Source organism: Pelophylax lessonae (genome assembly GCF_965119305.1).
Source record: "Pelophylax lessonae genome assembly, chromosome: 6".
NCBI classification, from domain to species: Eukaryota; Metazoa; Chordata; class Amphibia; order Anura; family Ranidae; genus Pelophylax; species Pelophylax lessonae.
This window is the reverse complement of record NC_138773.1, coordinates 267,770,708-267,789,943: the sequence shown is the minus strand read 5'-3', so window position 1 is coordinate 267,789,943 and position 19,236 is coordinate 267,770,708. Positions and strand designations below refer to the sequence as shown.

General features: G+C 41.5%; 1 protein-coding gene across 1 annotated transcript in view; it reads left to right on the top strand.

Annotated features, from left to right (window-relative positions):
• The window catches only part of PSMD14 (proteasome 26S subunit, non-ATPase 14), a 163,634-nt gene that overhangs the window by 53,908 nt on the left and 90,490 nt on the right, over positions 1-19,236 (top strand). The window contains exon 3 of the mRNA XM_082261044.1: positions 17,846-17,917. Within this exon, the coding sequence (XP_082117170.1) occupies positions 17,846-17,917 (72 nt within the window). The remainder of the gene's footprint in view (positions 1-17,845; positions 17,918-19,236) is intronic.

The window sequence follows — 19,236 nt, the reverse complement described above, 5'->3', positions numbered from 1 at the left end:
CAGTCGTTTTGACTCTCGTTTAATCAGCAGGTATTTAATAAACCTGGCTAAGTAAGTGATAGAACTTCACACTAACAGGAAGGTGAAGTAAACCGGCTAATAGTGTTAATAAATTTGCTAAAAGGCCTGAGCAGATAACACATTAGGTTTGTGCTGTTACCATCTCAAATGCCTTTTGTAGCACTTTGTCAACAAGTACTGCCCATGTGAAAAAACAGCCAGCACAAGGTTTCCAGCGTAGCATTAGCAGAACCCGGCTTCCTAATGACATCCTCTCTAGAAATCAGCTTACCTTTTTTACTGTGTTACATTTTAGGCTTGGCACATACTTTTCTCACCTGCTTGTTGTTTGTCATCAAAATTTCACCAAAGTGCCATTATCCTATAGTAGTCACCTGGGTTGAGCTTGAGCAAAGTATATTAAGGAATTAGGTTTGTGATACTGTACTGTATAATACTGTGTGTGTGTGTGTACAGTATATTCAAAGTACCGGTATAATATGTGTGTGTGTGTAATATATATATTAGTGTGTGTATGTATGTATGTATGTATGTGTATATGTGTGTAAAACCTTGGTTTGAGAGTAACTTGGTTTGAGAGCGCTTTGCAAGACGAGCACACATTTTTTAAATAAATTTTGACTTGATATGCAAGCGATGTCTTGATATACAAGTAGCGTCATGTATAAAAAAGGAGAGGAGCCTCCTAAGGCTGCATTCACATGTCAGCATATGATCGTGGGCAGAACCGCCGCGGTTCCGCCCGCGATTCGGAGATTTATTGCAAATCGCGGGACGCCTAGCGTTGCCCGTTGATTTGCAATAGCCCCCCAAACGCCGAGCGATGTTGCCGCGATTTACGCCCGCCGAATCACGGCAACATCGCGCATACAAAATCGCGGGACGCAATACGCTCCAAAGAAGCTCTTGTACTTTTTTGGAGCGTATTGCGTCCCGCGATTTTGTTTGCGCGATGTTGCCGCGATTCGGCGGGCGTAAATCGCGGCAACATCGCTCGGCGTTTGGGGGGCTATTGCAAATCAACGGGCAACGCTAGGCGTCCCGCGATTTGCAATAAATCTCCGGATCGTGGGCGGAACCGTGGCGGTTCTGCCCACGATCATACGCTGACATGTGAATGCAGCCTAAAGTGTAGCAATATGGTTACATTTAACCGCCTTAGCGGTATCCCCGAGCGTGACTCGGGGTAGGAATTTTCTGCTATTAGCGGTATCCCCGAGTCACGCTCGGGGTCAATGGGCAGAGCGTGCAGACAGCGCAGCGGAGCTTCTCTTACCTTATCCTGGCGATCCAGCGATGAGCTCTCATTGCTGTGACCGCCAGTGAGATCTCCGCCGCTCGTCTGTCGGTAGGAGGACTTCCTAGTTCCGTTCCCTGCAGCAGCAATGCTGTATGGGAGCGGAACTAGGGAGGGAAATTCAAAAAAAAAAAAAAAAAACGTTGCACAAAACACATAACACATTTTATATTATATATATGCATATATATATATATATATATGTTATATATGTATATATATATATATATATGTGTGTATATATATATATATATATATATATATATACCTATACACACACACACACACACACACACACACACACACACACACACACACACATATAAAATTATATTATTGATTCGATTATAATTCATGCGTTTTTTATATATATATATATATATATATATATATATATATATATATATATATATATATATATATATATATATATATATATATATATATAATACACACACACACACACACACACACACACACACACACACACACACACACATATATATCTATATACACACATATATATATATATATATATAATATATAACACATGAATTATAATCTAATCAATAATATAATTTTATTATATATATTAAATAATAAAATATTATTGATTCGATTATAATTCACTTGTTTGTGTTTCAAATTTATCACATCTGGGATGTCTACTAGAGTCTTGTTTTGGTCAGGTTTAAGTCAGTAATTACTAAGAATTGTAGGCCTATAATACATAACGCCAAATTTCCATGAAAAGAATTGTACCGCTTTTGGAACAGAATTCCTGACAGAATCATACCGCCAGGGAGGTTAATGAAGGTTCAATATTTAGCAACTCACATGGTTGATGATTAAAACAGGCACATCTAAGCCCCCATTAACACTGGGGCGACCTGTCAGACGACCTGGTCGCCTGACAGGTCGCCGTAGGTCGCCTTTCATAGAGAAGCTGTGGACCCGTTCTAATAGGAGCGACACAAGTCGCTCCGACTTAGAAAAAGGGTCCGGAGCTTCTTTGGGGCGACCCGGAGCGACCTGCATAGACTTCAATGTTATGAAGTCCGTGCCGGCCGCTCCGAGGTTGCGGTGCGAGCAGCGCGCCGCGACCTATGAGGTTGCCCGGCAAAGTAGCGTCGCCCCAGTGTGAACGGGGCCTAAGAATGCAGGCATCTGGGGTAAAGCTGTCCACATAGACCATCCTCTGCACAGCCATCTTCATCATCCTATCCCCGCTGCACTCCACGAATGATTCAAAGCCTCACTTTCAGATCACTCTACTGCAGGCTGTTCTTCCTGGTCAGGATTGCAGACTGACAGTGTTGAGAGTCGGTGGTTCAGAAGATGGTCTATGTGGACCGCTTTACCCCGGATGCCTGCATTACTTAGATGTGCCTATTTTAATCATCAACCATGTGAGTTGCTAAATGTTCAACCTTCATTAAATGTAACCATATTGCTACACTTAGAGGCGCCTCTCATCTCTCTTATATTCTGTAGCTCTGCTAGATTTGGCTTCTAATCCCCTTGGGAAGGCTGCATATTGTGGAAGGACATTTTATGGTTACACAACCTATCAAATTGCTATAATCTTTGTATATAGACTATAAACTGAAGGACTTGAGGAACGAATCATCTGAGTTTTCATTATTTCTTATGGGGAAATTCGCTTTGATATAAGAGTGCTTTGGATTACAAGCATGTTTCCGGAACGAATTATGCTCGCAATCCAAGGTTTTACTGTATATATAATTTATACAAAGTATATTTAGAAATTATGTTTGTGATACTGTGTGTATAATATGTGTGTGTGTATGTATATGTGTATGTGTATATATATATATATATATATATATATATATATATATATATATATATATATATATACATACACCGTATTTTCCGGCGTATAAGACGACCCCCCTAATTTTCATCTACCGGTTATACTTAGGTTACCTTGGAGATATTGTACTCGGCGTATGAGACGACCCCCCCATTTTTGGGCGATTTTTTTTGAGGTTCAAAAGTAGTCTTTTACGCCAGAAAATACAGTGTGTGTGTGTGTGTGTGTGTGTGTGTATGTATGTATATATAATGTGTGTGTGTGTATATATATATATATATATATATATATATATATATATATATATATATATATATATATATATATATATATATATATATATATATATATATATATATATTGTGTGCGCGTGTGTATAATTTTAGTTTTTTTATATATTTTGTTTAGGTGCACCAGGCTAGGTTGTTAAGCAAAATTTATTATTAAAAAGGTAAAAAAATATTCACAAAAGCTGTAAATTCGCAAGCATGTAGTAAATCCTAGAACAGTGTCTCTCAGACCTCTACAATCTGGATAACCAATATCCAGGTCCTAGAGGAAGACCTAGTATTGCTGCATAACATATTGTAATGATGCTCATGCGTTTCAAGGACTATACCCTCTTCCTTAGATCACTGTGTTTCTAAGGGAAAGATTTAAAAAAAAAAAAATAAAATGTTATACTTACCTGCTCTGTACAATGGTTTTCCACCGAGCAGCTGCGATCCTCTTCTTTTTGGGTCCCCAGCTGGCCATCCTAGCTCCTCCCCCTGCTGAGTACCCCCAATAGTAAGCCTCTTGCTTATGGGGACACTCAAGCAGGCTTGCTTCCAGGCTGCACTCTGTGTCCCCATTCGCACATGGAGCTCGCCCCTGCCCCCGCTCTCTCCTGATTGACTCATTGGCTGTAATTGACAGCAGCATGAGCCAACATCTCCTGCTGCTGTGTGAGCCAATGAGGAAAGAGAGAGAGACCCGGAGGACTGCTCTCATGCACATCGCTGGATCGAGATAGGGCTGAGGTAAGTAGAAGTAGGGGCTGGGGTATGGCGCTTCACCCAGAAGGTTTTTTACCTAATAAGGTAAAACAACCTTAAGCATTTAAAACCACTTTAAGCCCCCATTCACACTGGTGTGGCTTTATAAATCACGTTACTCAAGCAAGATTTTTAAAGCCGCACATGAGTGTAATTTGCACTGCCAATTTCATTGCGACTTCATTTAACAGAAGTCTATGCAAGTTGCAATGAAATTGGTAAAAAGTAGTGCAGGAACCTTTTTCATAATTGATGGGACATGAACGGTTACATTGCCAGCAATAGGGTGCGACTTGTCAAGCGATTTGGAACTGGCAAATCGCATGACAAGTCTGACCGGTGTGAAAGGGGCTTAACGTTTTAGAATTCTTGCATTGCATCGGACATTGTTGCTAGGACTTCTATATCTATCTATCTATCTAATCTATCTATCTTTTCAAAAGTATTGGGACCTTGACACGCACATTAACTTTAAAGGCATCCCAGTCTTAGTCCATAGGGTTTATTATTGAGTTGGCCCACCCTTTTCAGCTATAACAGCTTCAACTCTTCTAGGAATGCTGTCCACAAGGTTTAGGAGTGTGTCTATGAGAATGTTTGACCATTCTTCCTGAAGCGAGTTTGTGAGGTCAGGCACTGATGTTGGACAAGAAGGCCTGGCTCTCCTTTTCTGCACAAATTCATCCCAAAGGTGTTCTATTGGTTTGAGGTCAGGATCTGTGCCAGGCAGCTAAGTTCCTTCACCCCAAACTCGCTCATCTATGTCTTTATGGACCTTGGTTTGTGCACTGGTCCAAATTATTTGGTGGAGGGGGATTATGGTGTGGGGTTATTTTTCAGGGGTTGGGCCTGGCCCGTTAGTTCCAGTGAAAGGAACTCTTAAGGCATCTTCCTCTTCCAACATGACTGCGCACCAGTGCACAGAGCAAGGTACATAAAGACATGGATGAGCGAATTTGGGGTGGAGGAACTTGAATGCCAGTCATGCCTGCCAGTACTAAAAGAGATAAAGAAACTCCATAGTTGGCGGATATAAACTCCTGATGACATTCTTATGCTGACCATACAGTTCCACCATCTCTATTGATGAATATTTCAAAAGCCGGTGATTGTGTGTGCCAGTGGCTAGCCACCCAAACCTCGATTGCAGTCCACAGCCTGGACTCTGTCTTTCTCCACTTCTTAAACCAAGAACTCTAAGGCAGCTAATCTTCAAAGCTGTCAAATATTGGGCGTTCAGTTCACTTTCTACAAAAATGAAAGGAAAATGTGTGGGTATAACAAAATACCTTGTTTAGCACTCACTGGTTGCACTAACATGGGAATGGCAGTGTCCGGTAAGTTGTTGGTCAATTGCTTTGGTCCAGATTCGATCCACACTCTCTGTGATTACTACTGCCAGGCTCCCTCAACGCCACATGTTTTGAAGGTGGAACCTTCTTTACCAGGTCCTCCTATATAGGTAAACACACACCATTTTTTTTTTTTAATCAGTACGCATAATAAACTTTCAGACATACTGTACTTGCGCACCATTTAATCATAAAGTGCTTCCTTTTGTACCGATTTTTTTTTTTTTGGTTTCTAATTGTTAAGCACCCCTGTGTCCCAGTATATAGGCAAATGCTACAGACCTAAATCCATACCTACAATTGCACAGTAAAATACGTACAGTAGCAAAGAGGGCCATGACCATGCCAGGTAATCCAGAGAAATTGGAGATAGACATAAGGAAAGGGAATGAGTATATGATGCATTCGTTTGTGATGTGTGAGAAATTAAGTGACGTAGTGTTGGATATGTGACATAAGAGTTTATTCTTATATTTTTCTCATGCCAACAATTATTTCTGGACTGCAAAGATGCCTCTGAACACACTTTACTTTGACCACGCAGGACCAAATTGGGTAAATCACATGACTGATTATCTGTCTGGGTTTAGAATGTAATCAAACTTTGGTCCCTGGGCCAGGGATCTGTCAGGTTGGAAAGGTTTTTTATCCCTGGTGGTAACGCACAGCTCTACGGTCAGTGATGGAGAGATAGGCTGATGTGCTGAAGAGTAAAAAGCCCCTTGCTTTTTCTTTAAAGTATATTTATAATCACAGCATACACTTTTTCATTCTAGAATATCAGCATTGTAATAATACAAACAATAGTTATTTTTGACAATCTAACTTACATAAAAAAATCTTTGTTGTGGGTTCTGCCTGTCTGATGGACATCTTTTCCCCCAGCATCCTGGATTCCCTGCATGCTTTACAGCTTTTCCTCTGCTGCAGGTGGCTGAGCCTGTGTAACATAAATGCTGGCATCTCTACCCCGCCAAGGAAGCTCAGGTGCAGTTTACAGCCTCCAAAAACACAAATTGCTGTGGGCTGCTGCGCTATGGCATAAGCTGGTGCTATCGTAAACACAAGTATGGTATATGGGAGTGTGGAAAAAATTATAGTAAGTTTATACTAATGGTATACTATACGAATTATACTTTTTTTTTTTTTTTTGCATACGACTATAACTATACACTAGTGCTAAAGCACTGGCAAATCCCTTAGTACATGGGTGCTTAACCTGTGGCCCTCCAGCTTTTGCAGAACTACAAGTCCCATGATGCATTGCAGGCCTGACAGTTACAAGCATGACTCAAAAAGGCATGTTGGGATTTGTAATTCCATAATAGTTGGAGGGCCACAGGTTGAGCACCCATGCCTTACTACATCAGCACACAGCTATTCAGGTTGTGCGCTGCGCATGAGCTTCCTGGGCATGAAAAAAAAAAAAAAAAACCATTGACGTTTTACATTGATCAGCATCAGCTTCCCATCTGCCAGAGGCCTATAAAAAATTTGAGCATTTATTCCATATCCTCTACAGCCCCCTGATCTTGCCTCACATATGACTTATTTGCCTAATATTCTAGTACAGCTAATTTTTTTTTTTCTTTAGTTGCATTTTTTGCTGTATTCACACAGGTACATTTTCCCCACCCAAAATAAAAGCAAGCCCCAAACTTCTGGTCTATTTTCCATTGCAGTCCTGGGGTACTGAAATGGGGCCTGGCACAGCAGAGCTTGAAATGACTTTCCCTAGCAATTATATTATCATGATATCATCATTATCCTGGGCTGTGAGTTAGTGGAAGCCCGGGCTAAGACGCTCCAGGCTTCAGATTGTTTCTACCTCCTGAGTGAAGGCTGTGATTATTGCCCTGCAGGCAGGTCACTTCACTGGCTAACACTTTTAGACAGTTAAAGGCAGATTGTAGCAGCTATATTTTTTTCAAGATAAATCAGTCAGGACGATTTTCAAGTGTCTGGGAACTGACCTTTCTCCAGAAAGCGGAAGAATTTACTTTGTTCTCATTTTATTAGCCGCCTTTCTATTTTTATGCTACTCCTTTTTGGCAAAAATATAATGTGTATTTTTTTTTTCTTTCTGGCCCAAAACCATTTTTGTGTATCTGAATTGGGAACTGATTAATTTTCAGAGGCAATATACATATATTGAAACAGTCACAAGGATGATAGATGGAGAACCCAAAATCCAGTTGATCCTTTCTAGGAGCAAATGTACAGGAAAATGTGAATATTTAGGAACAAATAGATGGAAGGAATATTGGAAGCATATAAATATGTGATTTGCATGATGGGCACACAGGCATTGGTTTCAAGCAGAAGCATTGGGGTAAAGAAACCTAGTGGTTATGAGTAAGCGAGTGTAAACTCATGAAACGCGTCAACCTTTGTCCTTGTCCATAATGTATTGATGTCCAGTTTGGATTTACAGTGGTGAATAGACTTCACATGTTTACTTACATCGGAGTGCGGTCATCACTTTTTGTTTGAGGATAAAGAAACCTTCCACCTGCTTTCTCCGTGGTTCATGTGGGGCGGGCAGTAACTGTGTACACTGAACCAAGATCAAATAAAAAATGTTCCATTCTGAGCCTCCTGAAAGTGCCAGGGTTGACAGAAAAATGGGTTAAAGCTAAATCCCAGGCAGATGTAAGACCCACTCCATCACTGCTATACATTTAATAATAATTCCTTACATTTTTTTTACTTGAATGCAGCTAGAGTAGGTATCTGAATTTGACTTGGCGTCAGCCTCTTGCAATCCCATATACAGAAATGCCCAGACTGGGAGGGGCAAGATATGGAATCAATCAGATCTGTTGCATGTAATTGTGCTGACAAGAGAAATGCAGAGTGGAGAAGAGATCAGAGTGATGATCTACTGCTCTTTCACTGTCCAGTCAGCAGTCCCGGTTAAAGAGGTTGTAAACTCGCATACATATTTTATTTTTTATTTTTTTCACCCTGCAAGAGAAAGACATAATGAGCTAGTATGCATCGCATATTAGCTCATTATGCAATACTTACCTTAGAACGAGCCCCCGCCGTGCCGCTCACTCACCTCTATGACGGGCGACATGTCCAGTCGCCCGTCTTCCGGGATCGCGGCATCCGGCCATCTGATTGGCCGGAGCCGCGGTGACGTCACTCCCGTGCACGCATGCGGGAGCCGACGGTCACGGCACGGGACTCTGAAGGAACGGCACGAGCGGCCGTTCCTTCAAAGCGCATGCGCCAGTGACGTCACTGGCTGCATGTAAGGTAAATATCTCCTAAACTGTACATGTTTAGGAGATATTTACAGTACCTATAGGTAAGCCTTATCATAGGCTTACTTATAGGTACAAGTTGTAGAGGAGGGTTTACTTCCTCTTTAATGAAAGGACATCACTGTATTCCTTCTACAGAGCCTAGAACTGCAAGAGAAAGTGGTGTTGTAAGCCTGACTCTGTTCAGGGGCTGAGGAAATCTCTGAATCGAATGGACAGAAATACAAATACTTTCACAGGTACCACAGCACCTTATTTTAATGGCACCTCAACACACCTTGCCAATGGACTTCACGGTGCGCTGCCAAAAAAAATGGTATGTGCAACATTTTATGTCAGTGTATGCTAGTGCATTTCTTCAGTGTAGCAGCACACATTCATTGGCATGTGCGTTGGGTAGTCACATATTTAAATTTTACATAGTTGGTGAGGTTCAATAAAGACACCAGTTCAACCTGTGTGGGGGTGTGTGTATTCTCTCTCTACCACTTCCTATATCCCTGGATTTTCGGTTTAAGAAGTTTCCCATCTAAAGAGTTTTTTTTTTTTTTTTTAATTAGTGACATTACCTGCTCAAACCACTGATGGTGGAAGGGAGTTGCACATCCTTACTGCTCTTACAGTAAAAAAAAAAAACCCTACGCAGTTTGCTTGTTGAATCACTTCTCTTCCAACATTGAGTGGCCACTTGTCTGCATGAGTGATTTGAGACTGAATAGTTTCCTCCCTATGCTGGAGTCACCATTAAAGTGGTTGTAAAGGCTCAGTTTTTTACCTTCATGCATTATATGCAGCCCCCCTAATACTTACCTGAGCCCCATCTCGATCCAGTTATGTGCACGAGAGCAGTGGCTCTCCTGAGTCTGTTCCTCCTCATTGGCTGAGACAGCAGTGGGAGCCATTGGCGCCTGCTACCGTCAGTCACAGCCAGTGAGGAGAGAGCAGGGTTGGGACCAAGCCACGTTTCATGTCCATGAAAGGACACACAGAGCAGCAGCTTGGGGCCCCCATAGCAAGCTGCTTGCTATGGGGCACTCGGTAGTAGGGAGGGGCCTGAAGCGCCAGCGGGTGACTCAAAAAGTGGAGGATCGGAACTGCTCTGTGCAAAACCATCACACGGAGCGGATAAGTATGACAGGTTTCTTATTAACCACTTCCTTACCGCTGGACGTCCTATGATGTCCAGGGCTTTAAGTGGGGATATCTGAATGATGCCTGCAGCTGCGATTTCCTTCATCATAAGAACATACCTAGCGGCTGTTAATCCGCTTAATCGTTCTTACAGATGGTGAACCAGTAGAAGGAATCCGCCGGTGGCACAAGTACACCATAGAGTCTGTTGAGGACAAGATGACGTCACGCCCGGCCTGGCAGTTGTCAATACTGCCAAGATCTCGGCTCTAAAGCCGAGATAATTTTTATTTTATTTTTGTATTTCAGGCTTTCTAGCCTGTAGGATAGATCTGGGGTCAATAAGACCCCAGATCTCTCCATAAAGAGGACCTGTCATTCACTATTCCGATTACAAGGGATGTTTGCATTCCTTGTAATAGGAATTAAAGTGTTCAAAAACCAAAAGGGAAAGTGTTAAAATAAAAAAAAAAGGTGCCCCTGTCCCTGGGTGAACGTACGCCGAAGCGAACGCATGCATACGTCACGGCCACATATGTAAACTGCGTTCAAACCATACATGTGAGGTATCGCCGCGAACGTTCGAGCAAGAGCAACAATTCTAGCCCAAGACCCCTTTTACTCTAAACTGGTAACCTGTTAAAAAAAAAATTTAAAGCGTTGCCTATGGAGATTTTTAAGTACCGAAGTTTGGCGTGATTCCACGAGTGTGCACAATTTTAAAGTGTGACATGTTAGATATCTATTTACTCGGTGTAACATCATCTTTCACATTAAACAAAAAAAAATGTAATGTGCGTTGTTTTGACGCATGCATTACTTCAATGAAAATGTGTATATGGACATTTAGGCTACCAACAAACCATTTTTTTGGCAGATTAGACAATGTCTAAAGCCTCGTACACACGCACTGATTGTTGGCCGTGAATTTTTGACCAACGTCCGATCGGCCAATTGTCGGCTTGTTAGTATGATGCTTCCGACAACCGACTGCGACTTTTCGGCCGAACAAAATCTGGTGTGCAGGCTATAAAATTTTTGTTGGCCGTCACCACAACAGCCGATTTTTCGTCAGTCAGTACAGATTTCGGCAGACAAACATCAGATGAGCAAGACTGGGCATGCTCAGAGAAGAAAAAACACACGGAAAGTAAAGCAGCACATGACATCACTTCTGAAGTTGGTTGTTGTTGGCCGAGAAAATTTGCGTGCAGTCTAGAGCACATTTCAACCAACACAACAACACTGGACAAAAGACGGCCGATCGGTCGGCCAACAATCGGTGCGTGTGTACAAGGCTTAATGTCTACAGAGAGCCTCCGACCCTCCATTGAGGGAATAACAAATGGGTGGATTACAATGACTATGGGTCTCTTCTCAGATAAGCAGCATTGTTGCTCCCCTCTTTACAGAGAAGTTTTGTTAAGTTGGCCATAGATGGATGATGTTGTTTTTTTAAAACCAGCAGGCTGATCTAAAAAAAAGCAAAAGGATTCCCCCATCCATACATTCACGGTGGCTGAAGGAATCCATCCCTGCTGCGCTTATTGTATTTTGACAGGAGTACAGATTACGCCGTCTACGGAATACAAGAATTTGTGCTGCAGTGCTGATCGAAGGATAATTTTCCAACATTTCTGTTTGAAAGAAGCCATTCATTAGATTTACTTCTCTCTCGTGGGAATGGCCATAGAAGAATCAAAAATTTGTCCGGTCACTGCTGGATTTTAAGCAGTAGGTTTTTGTTCATAGATCCCCTGGCTGGCCCTGTTGATTTTGACAATGCTCAGAATGAAGACCGGAATATTAGAATCTACAGAGCAGAGTATTGGTGTCATCTTCCTTTTATAGCTTGTAACTGCCAGTATGCAGAGATGATTTGCAAAGGAATCTTCAAAGAAACAAGATGGTAAAATAATTTGAATATGTATTTCAGCTTTTTGGCTTCATCTCTGCTTTTGGGAACATATCCTGTTACTACGTATTTAAAATGCATCTCTTATTAGAAAATATCTACAGATTTAATTGGGCTCCTTGGATGAGGAAGGCCTGTCTGCTGGAAATAGCTCATACCGCAGGACTCCGTTCACACAAGCATAAATTATTGTAGATGTTGGATTCCCATTAACATGTGATTGTTAGTCTGCATTAGTTAGTTATTTAATTTTTTCTCTTCGCATTAAATTGTGTTGATGGGTTGGAATGTAATCGAGCTAATTCTGAGGTCATTTTCTTGTATGGAAAATTTGACTATATTTTATTAAACAAGTGCAGTGCATTCAGACCCCAATTGATCTTCATGGGGCTCCCTGTTACAGCCCTCTCTGCCCATCAGCTCCTAGAATAGCACTACTAATGGCACTTTTCCACTGCAAGTACCGGCTAGTACCGGCTCGGCTCTACTCGGCCCTGCTTGGCCTGGTTTGCTTTTCCACTGCTGGTACCGCATGGTATAGGGTTGGAACGGTTCGGTACGGTACGGTATAGGTTTGCTTTTCCACTAAAGCAGTACTAAAGTTAAGTGGGTGGGATAACAACGGGGTGGGTGGGATTCTCTGACCAATCAGTGGCTAGTAGTGACTGCATGAAAAGGATTGTGGGATATGGTACCAGTTTGGTACCTGTTGGAACCACAATCGAGTAGGTACTGTTTTTTCAGGGCCGTACCGTTCGGTTCCAAGCAGTGGAAAAGCAAACCTATACCGTACCGAACCGTTCCGACCCTATACCATGCGGTACCAGCAGTGGAAAAGCACAAAAGGGTGCCGAACCGGTACGGTTCCATGCAGTGGAAAAGCGCCATAAGGCTACCCATTTGGCTTTCATCACCCCTGAAACAGCCCAGCCTTGCAAAACCATTTGAGTTTCAGCTCAGGTTTTACAACACCAGTGCAGGCTGGGTTCAAAGACTTATATAGCAATGGGTGAGGATTGGCCGTATTGCAAAATCAAACCGTTCTGAATTCTGGAAGTATCTGGAGTTGCATGGTAGCAGTAATCAAACAGCTGGTTAGTGGGGATACTGAGCTGAGAAATCCCGGCCTGTCTGCAGAAGGAGGCTATGTGTAGAGATTACACCATATGGGAATCGTAAAGGCAGCAAGGTGCTCATCCAGTTAAGGTAGGTTAACCCACTCCATCTTTATTATAAGCATAAAGTGTGCAAGAATGCTCAAAGGTAATATATTGGGAGTGCCATTTTTCATTTAGGCAAAAGCTTCTCCATTTCTGGCAGGCAGTATGGCACTCCGACAAAAGCTTTTATATTATTGTACGCTTTACACTTACAATAAACCAGCCTGTGTGTTATCTCATTTTAATTGGGTACACCTCGCTGCTTTTTAATGTACTGTATAATGGATGGGTTGGCGTTGTGAACACAATCATTGAGCACCCTTCTTTCAGTTTTTTTGGCTAGGATTGATTATTCCATGATTTGCGAAGCCTTTCCCATTTTATCTGAATGTGTAAAATAGCTTTGACATTTTATTTCTGAACTGCAGGGGAAAAAAAAAAAACAATCTGGGGCCATTTGTTGTGTAACAATAAATTACCCTATTGATGCCGCCCATGTTTGGCTGCTGCTGCATTTGATAGTCCCCACTGTAAGCACCCAATGTCCAGCATGTAGACCCTTGAGGTGGCCGTACACAGCCAGTTTTGTGGATAAAGAGATGTACTATACTTCCCTTTACTTTTTAATTACTTCGGCACCAAAGCAGAGCGCTTTTCATGCGTTTTTATTTGGGAGGTTTGCAAGCGCATTTCAAATGTTTTAGAAGCGTATTACAAGCATTTTACATGAGTTTTCAAGCCTCAGGTGTTTCATTTTAGCGAATAGAAAGCACTGGGGGGGGGGGGGAGGGGAGATTAAGGATGGAGAGCTGCTGTTTTGCTAGAAAACATGCAACAAAACGCTTGTAAAATGTTCCATGTTGAGCGTTTTTCCGGCATTCCCATTGAAATCTATGGCACCAGTCTTCCTCCAATCTGCCTAAAGCCTCCTGTACTTTTTTGAGTGACAGTCATTTTGCTACGTTCGTCAAAACACTCAGATGTGAACACAGGCCATTGAAATGAATAGGATTTTGTTTGTAGGGCATATTAGAGCTACAAGCTTCAAGTAGAAATCTCAGGTGTGAATGGGGCCTAAAAGCTGAACTTCAGGGAAAAAAAAACTGGATCATTTTCTATGAAAAATGTACCTCTATGATACCTGTCCTACATTTGGCTGCTGCTCTGTTCAGTAATGCTGGCCATACACTAACAGAAAAATCAGCCGTGCGAGTTTTCTAAAATTGAACGATTTATCGGAATGGCAAAAAAAATACTACCATCATGGAACGATCAAATTTCGAAAGATAAACGTTCCATGAACATAAATTATCCATTTTATCGTTCGTTTTCGTGAAACCAGAAGGGAAATGACAACACGAAAGTGGCCTCTACATGTAACCTCTGGGTTATACTCGCTCTCATATAATGTTTTATATTGTTTGTGACATGCTGTGCTTTATTTGCAATAAAGTTTGTTGATTATTGCACAATTTTGGTTGGTTATTGTGTACTCTATATTTGCAAAAGCTAGCAGTGTGCCCTTGTTTGAGGAGTTTAGCCATGAACGTTCGTGGAACATAAATTCACTTTACATAAAACGTTTTTTCGTGAATCAGACATTTTCTTTTATTATGATCATCCTCTAATATGTCTACCTTCCGGGTTAAAGGTTTTGGCACATGCGCAAGGAAAGTCGCACAATTGTTCTCGGGCGAGGCAGCCACAAAACACAAGAATGTCGGTAGATCAGCAAAAATATTTCCAATTTGTCAAACGATTTTTTTAAGGCTGGAAAGTTGAAAGCCGTTACCGTTCGTCACCTACTTACTATAAGAATATCAGGCAAACGATCGTCATAGATTTTCTACCGATTTTTCTGCTAGTGTATGGTCACCATAACACTATTTTTTCAGCCAAAGCATCTGACACTAGTGCACTGATCATAGCAGCCCTCCTACATTCAGAAAAGGGCTTATATTCTTTTCACTGATTGCAAGGCTTTCTGTGATCAAAGGTGAGGGGATTGTGATCTTTTAGCCACCCCCATATCCAATCACAGAAAGCCTTGTACTCAGCAAAAAGAACACACAACCTTTCTTGAATGGAGGAGGTGTATAACGAGTGACAAGCTACGATCAGTGTACTAATGCCAGATGCTTGGGCTGAGTAAAACTACGTTTTACCAAACCGAACAGCAGCCAAATGTGCGACAGGTATCAATAGAGGTACTTTTTTCTAGCTTTAAGTACCTTTATAAAAGTAAAGGGAAATATAGTGCATCACTTTATCTCAAGAGATCCACAAACCTGGCTGTGTATGACCACCTTAACGTGTATGTAAACCTGAGCAACCTCTTCAGTGTTTTCTTATCTCTCTCCAAAGCCCTGAGTCCCCTGTGTTTTTCCTGCTCCGTTCTTCTGTTATCAGCATGATAACTTCTGACAAGTTCTCCGACAACCAAAATAAATCCAAGCTGAAATTTGTGTGGGGTGGGTACTATAAATATTTTAGCAGAGAGCTTGTCTATTTACAGCACATTCCTTTCTTCCTTTGCCTATGTGGAGAGGGGGTGTGTGCCTTTCCTCCAATCAGCTGTCTCTTAGTCTCTGCCAAGACTACACTCCCAGTGATGAACAGGAAGAGAGAGATTCTAACATGATGTGCACTTTTTAAAGAATATAGCAAGCTGAAGACAGCAGATAAACAAGTAAAACTTGGGTAGAGAGATTTGTTTAATCTCTGTGTGTCATCTGAGGCTGTTCACTTCACTGTGTATATATGACGGTTTATATCCACTTCAAGTCATTATTGTTTTCCACTAATTGGTGCAGACTGGTGAACCCAGACAGTAAAGCACAATCGGCGAGCACCACTACTAAGCAGCTTATCTTTGTAAATAGGAAATATGGCTCCCTCCACTGTTTTTTATAATTAAAAATCTATTTATGGAAGCAATGTTTTTAAAACTTTAACACACACTGATAAAAGGACCTAAAACGGATTACCTTTATATACCTATCTAAGAAAAGAGAAATGTAATAGATTCTAAGATTCCCTGTAAGTTTAAACATATGCTGTGTAGTTATATATAGCTCCATGACTAGCAGCTTCTTCTATGTTTTTCTGTTCCTGCAGCATGCTGCAAAGCTGTCCTCTGAAAAAATATATTTGGTAGAAATAAATCGTTTCTCTTCATGTAAATATCTGGAATTTCCTTTCAGTTCTTTATACTAGATTCAGACCCATGTGTCAGCTGATAAATTGATGGAAGCATTTCTGTGTGTTAAAGCATAAGTTTAGTGTCAGCTTTCATAGTGGAAATCTGAAGTCCCCTGTCCCACATGCCATTTGCCACAGTTGCAATCTTCTGGTGGCGCAGGGCACCAGTGCTGGACCTTTGACTATGCTTGTTCTTTCTGCAGTAGCATCCTGTTCTGGTGTGACGATTGCTCATTGTACAGTATGTATGAATGGGAAGCATGGTCACCCATGGCTGTACCCTCCTGATTTGCACTACAACTAACCTTTTCCTCACCTCCTTTATATTTGATGAGAGGTGTTCTTGAAATCATAGAAAATAGCTTACGATCTTGTTAGAAATCTGTTCATTTCCTAGGAAGTCTCAAGGAGACTGGATTTCTCGTAGGATTGGCTATTTTTCTGTACTTGCAGATCAATTTTTCCTGAAAAAAGGCAACAAATGCAGCCACTTTAATTTTGTTTAACCACTTTACCACCGGAGGATTTTGCTGTCTTACGTCCAGGCCACTTTTTGCGATTCGGCACTGTGCGACTTTAACTGACAATTGCGCGGTCGTGCGACGCCGTACCCAAACGAAATTTACGTCCTTTTTTCCCCACAAACAGAGCTTTCTTTTGGTGGTATTTGATCACCTTTTTGCGCTATAAAGAAAATGAGTGTACATTTTGAAAAAATAACAATATTTTTCACATTTTTTTATATGAAATCCCCCCCCCCCCCCAAAAAAAATGTGAATATCAAAATTTTCTTAAATTTTTGGCCAATTTGTTTTCTGCTACCTATGTTTGATAAAGAAAATCACAATAAGCGTATTTTGATTGGTTTGCGCAAAAGTTATTGCGTTTACTAACTAAGGGAAAGATTTCTGTCATTTTTGGTGTTTTTTTTTAACGAGTAATGGCGATCTGCGTTTTTTTTTTTTTTTTTTTTTTTTTTTTTTTTGCGGGACTGCGACATTGCAGCGGACAGATCGGACCCTTGACTGACATTTTTGACAATTTTGGGGGTACCAGTTACATTACTACAGTAATCAGTGCAATAAATATGCACTGTTACTGTAAAATGACACTGGCAGGGAAGGGGTTAATTTTATTGGAGAGGGAGGGGTTAATGCATGCCTGGTGCTTGCTGACGTGTGTGGAAGGAGGTGACTGAGTGTCACAGGGACAGCTACGCTGAACCCTGCAATCTGACCCTGCCTGTCACTTAGGAGATGTGTAAACAAAGCAGGCGGATCTCCAGATCGCCGCCGCTCCTCCCCTGGCCCGACTCCCGCTGTGACTGAATACAGCAGGAGCGAGCCTCCGGCGGCGCGCGAGCCTCCGGCGGCGCGCGCGCCGCCCACGACGGGAGGAGTCCAGCGACGTTGGTCTACGTCGCTGGACGGGAACGAGCCACTTTGCCGCAGTACGGTCAACGTGACCGGTCGGCAAGTGGTTAAACACCTATAATATACCATGATAAAAAATGACCTTTAAATTACTTCAATGTTGCAGTATAAAGAATTCTAGGAATACAAAGGGATTTTTTTTTTTTACAGTACACAAATTGATGGAAAGTTGTTGCTTATGTTTTTCAGGGCCCTCCTACTGATGCTCCTGCAGTGGACACTGCTGAACAGGTGTACATCTCCTCTCTGGCTTTGCTTAAGGTAAGGACCTTGGTGTGGTAAATCACAGATTTTATCCATTGCAATAACTGAGAGAAACAAGGTTACTCTTCAAGGGTACTTGGAGTTTGTCTGATACAGTTTTGATCTTAAAGTGTTACTAAATCCCCAATAGTAAAATCAGTCTGTATATGCAGTAAAGCATGCTTGTTATACTTACTGTGAAACCTAAGGGGTCAATCCTCTGCATTGTGTAAAAAGGCTGTTTGACCCTGTCTTCTCTGATCCTCCCCTTCTTTTACTGTCCCTAATGCATCTGCTGATAGCACAGAGCCCTAGGAGGCACTCTGCACATGCTCAGGTTTAGTGTGTTATGCTAGAATGTTTTTTTATTTGGGAGGGGGCATGTGATCAGCAACGGGCCAATCCAGCTCTGTGCAGACGAGAGGGTCAGGGGTCCCGCAGCTTCACAGGACAGTCAGAGGAGAATGAAAACTTCCTAAAAGCTTTAACCAGCGCTCAGCCGGACACTGATAGAAGCCATACGACTGCTACAGTGCCTTGAAAATGTATTCATACCTCCTTGAAATTTTCCACATTTTGTCATGTTAAAACCAAAACGTAAATGTATTTTATTGGGATTTTATGTGATTGGCCAACACAAAGTGGCACATAATTGTGAAGTGAAAGGAAAACGATAAATGGTTTTCAAAATTTTTACAAATATCTGAAAAGTGTGGTGTGCATTTGTACTCAACCCCCTTTACTCTGATACCCCTAACTAAAATCTAATTGAACCAGTTGCCTTCAGAAGTCACCTGATTAATAAATAGTCCACCTGTGTGTAATTTAATCTCAGTATAAATACAGCTGTTCTGTGAAGCCCTCAGAGGTTTGTTAAAGAACCTCAGTGAAAAAACAGCTTCATGAAGGCCAAAGAGCACACCAGACAGGTCAGGGATAAAGTTGTGGATACGTTTAAAGCAGGGTTAGGTTATAAAGAAATTTCTCAAGCTAAGAACATCTCACGGAGCACTGTTCAATCCATCATCCAAAAATGGAAAGCGTATGGCACAACTGCAAACCTACCAAGACACGGCTGTTCACCTAGTGACAGGCTGGGCAAGGAGAGCAATAATCAGAGAAGCAGCCAAGAGGCCCATGGTAACTCTGGAGGAGCTGCAGAGACCACCTCCTATTAGGATAAAGGTTTGAGCTGCTAATAAATAATGCCAACATTATAAATGCTGCAGGGAGCATAGTGTTTTTTTTTTTTTTTTTTTTTGTGCTTTGCTAATCTAAATAGTCCAGGAATTATTTAAATATATTTGTTTTAATTTTTTAATTTTGTGTTATAGATA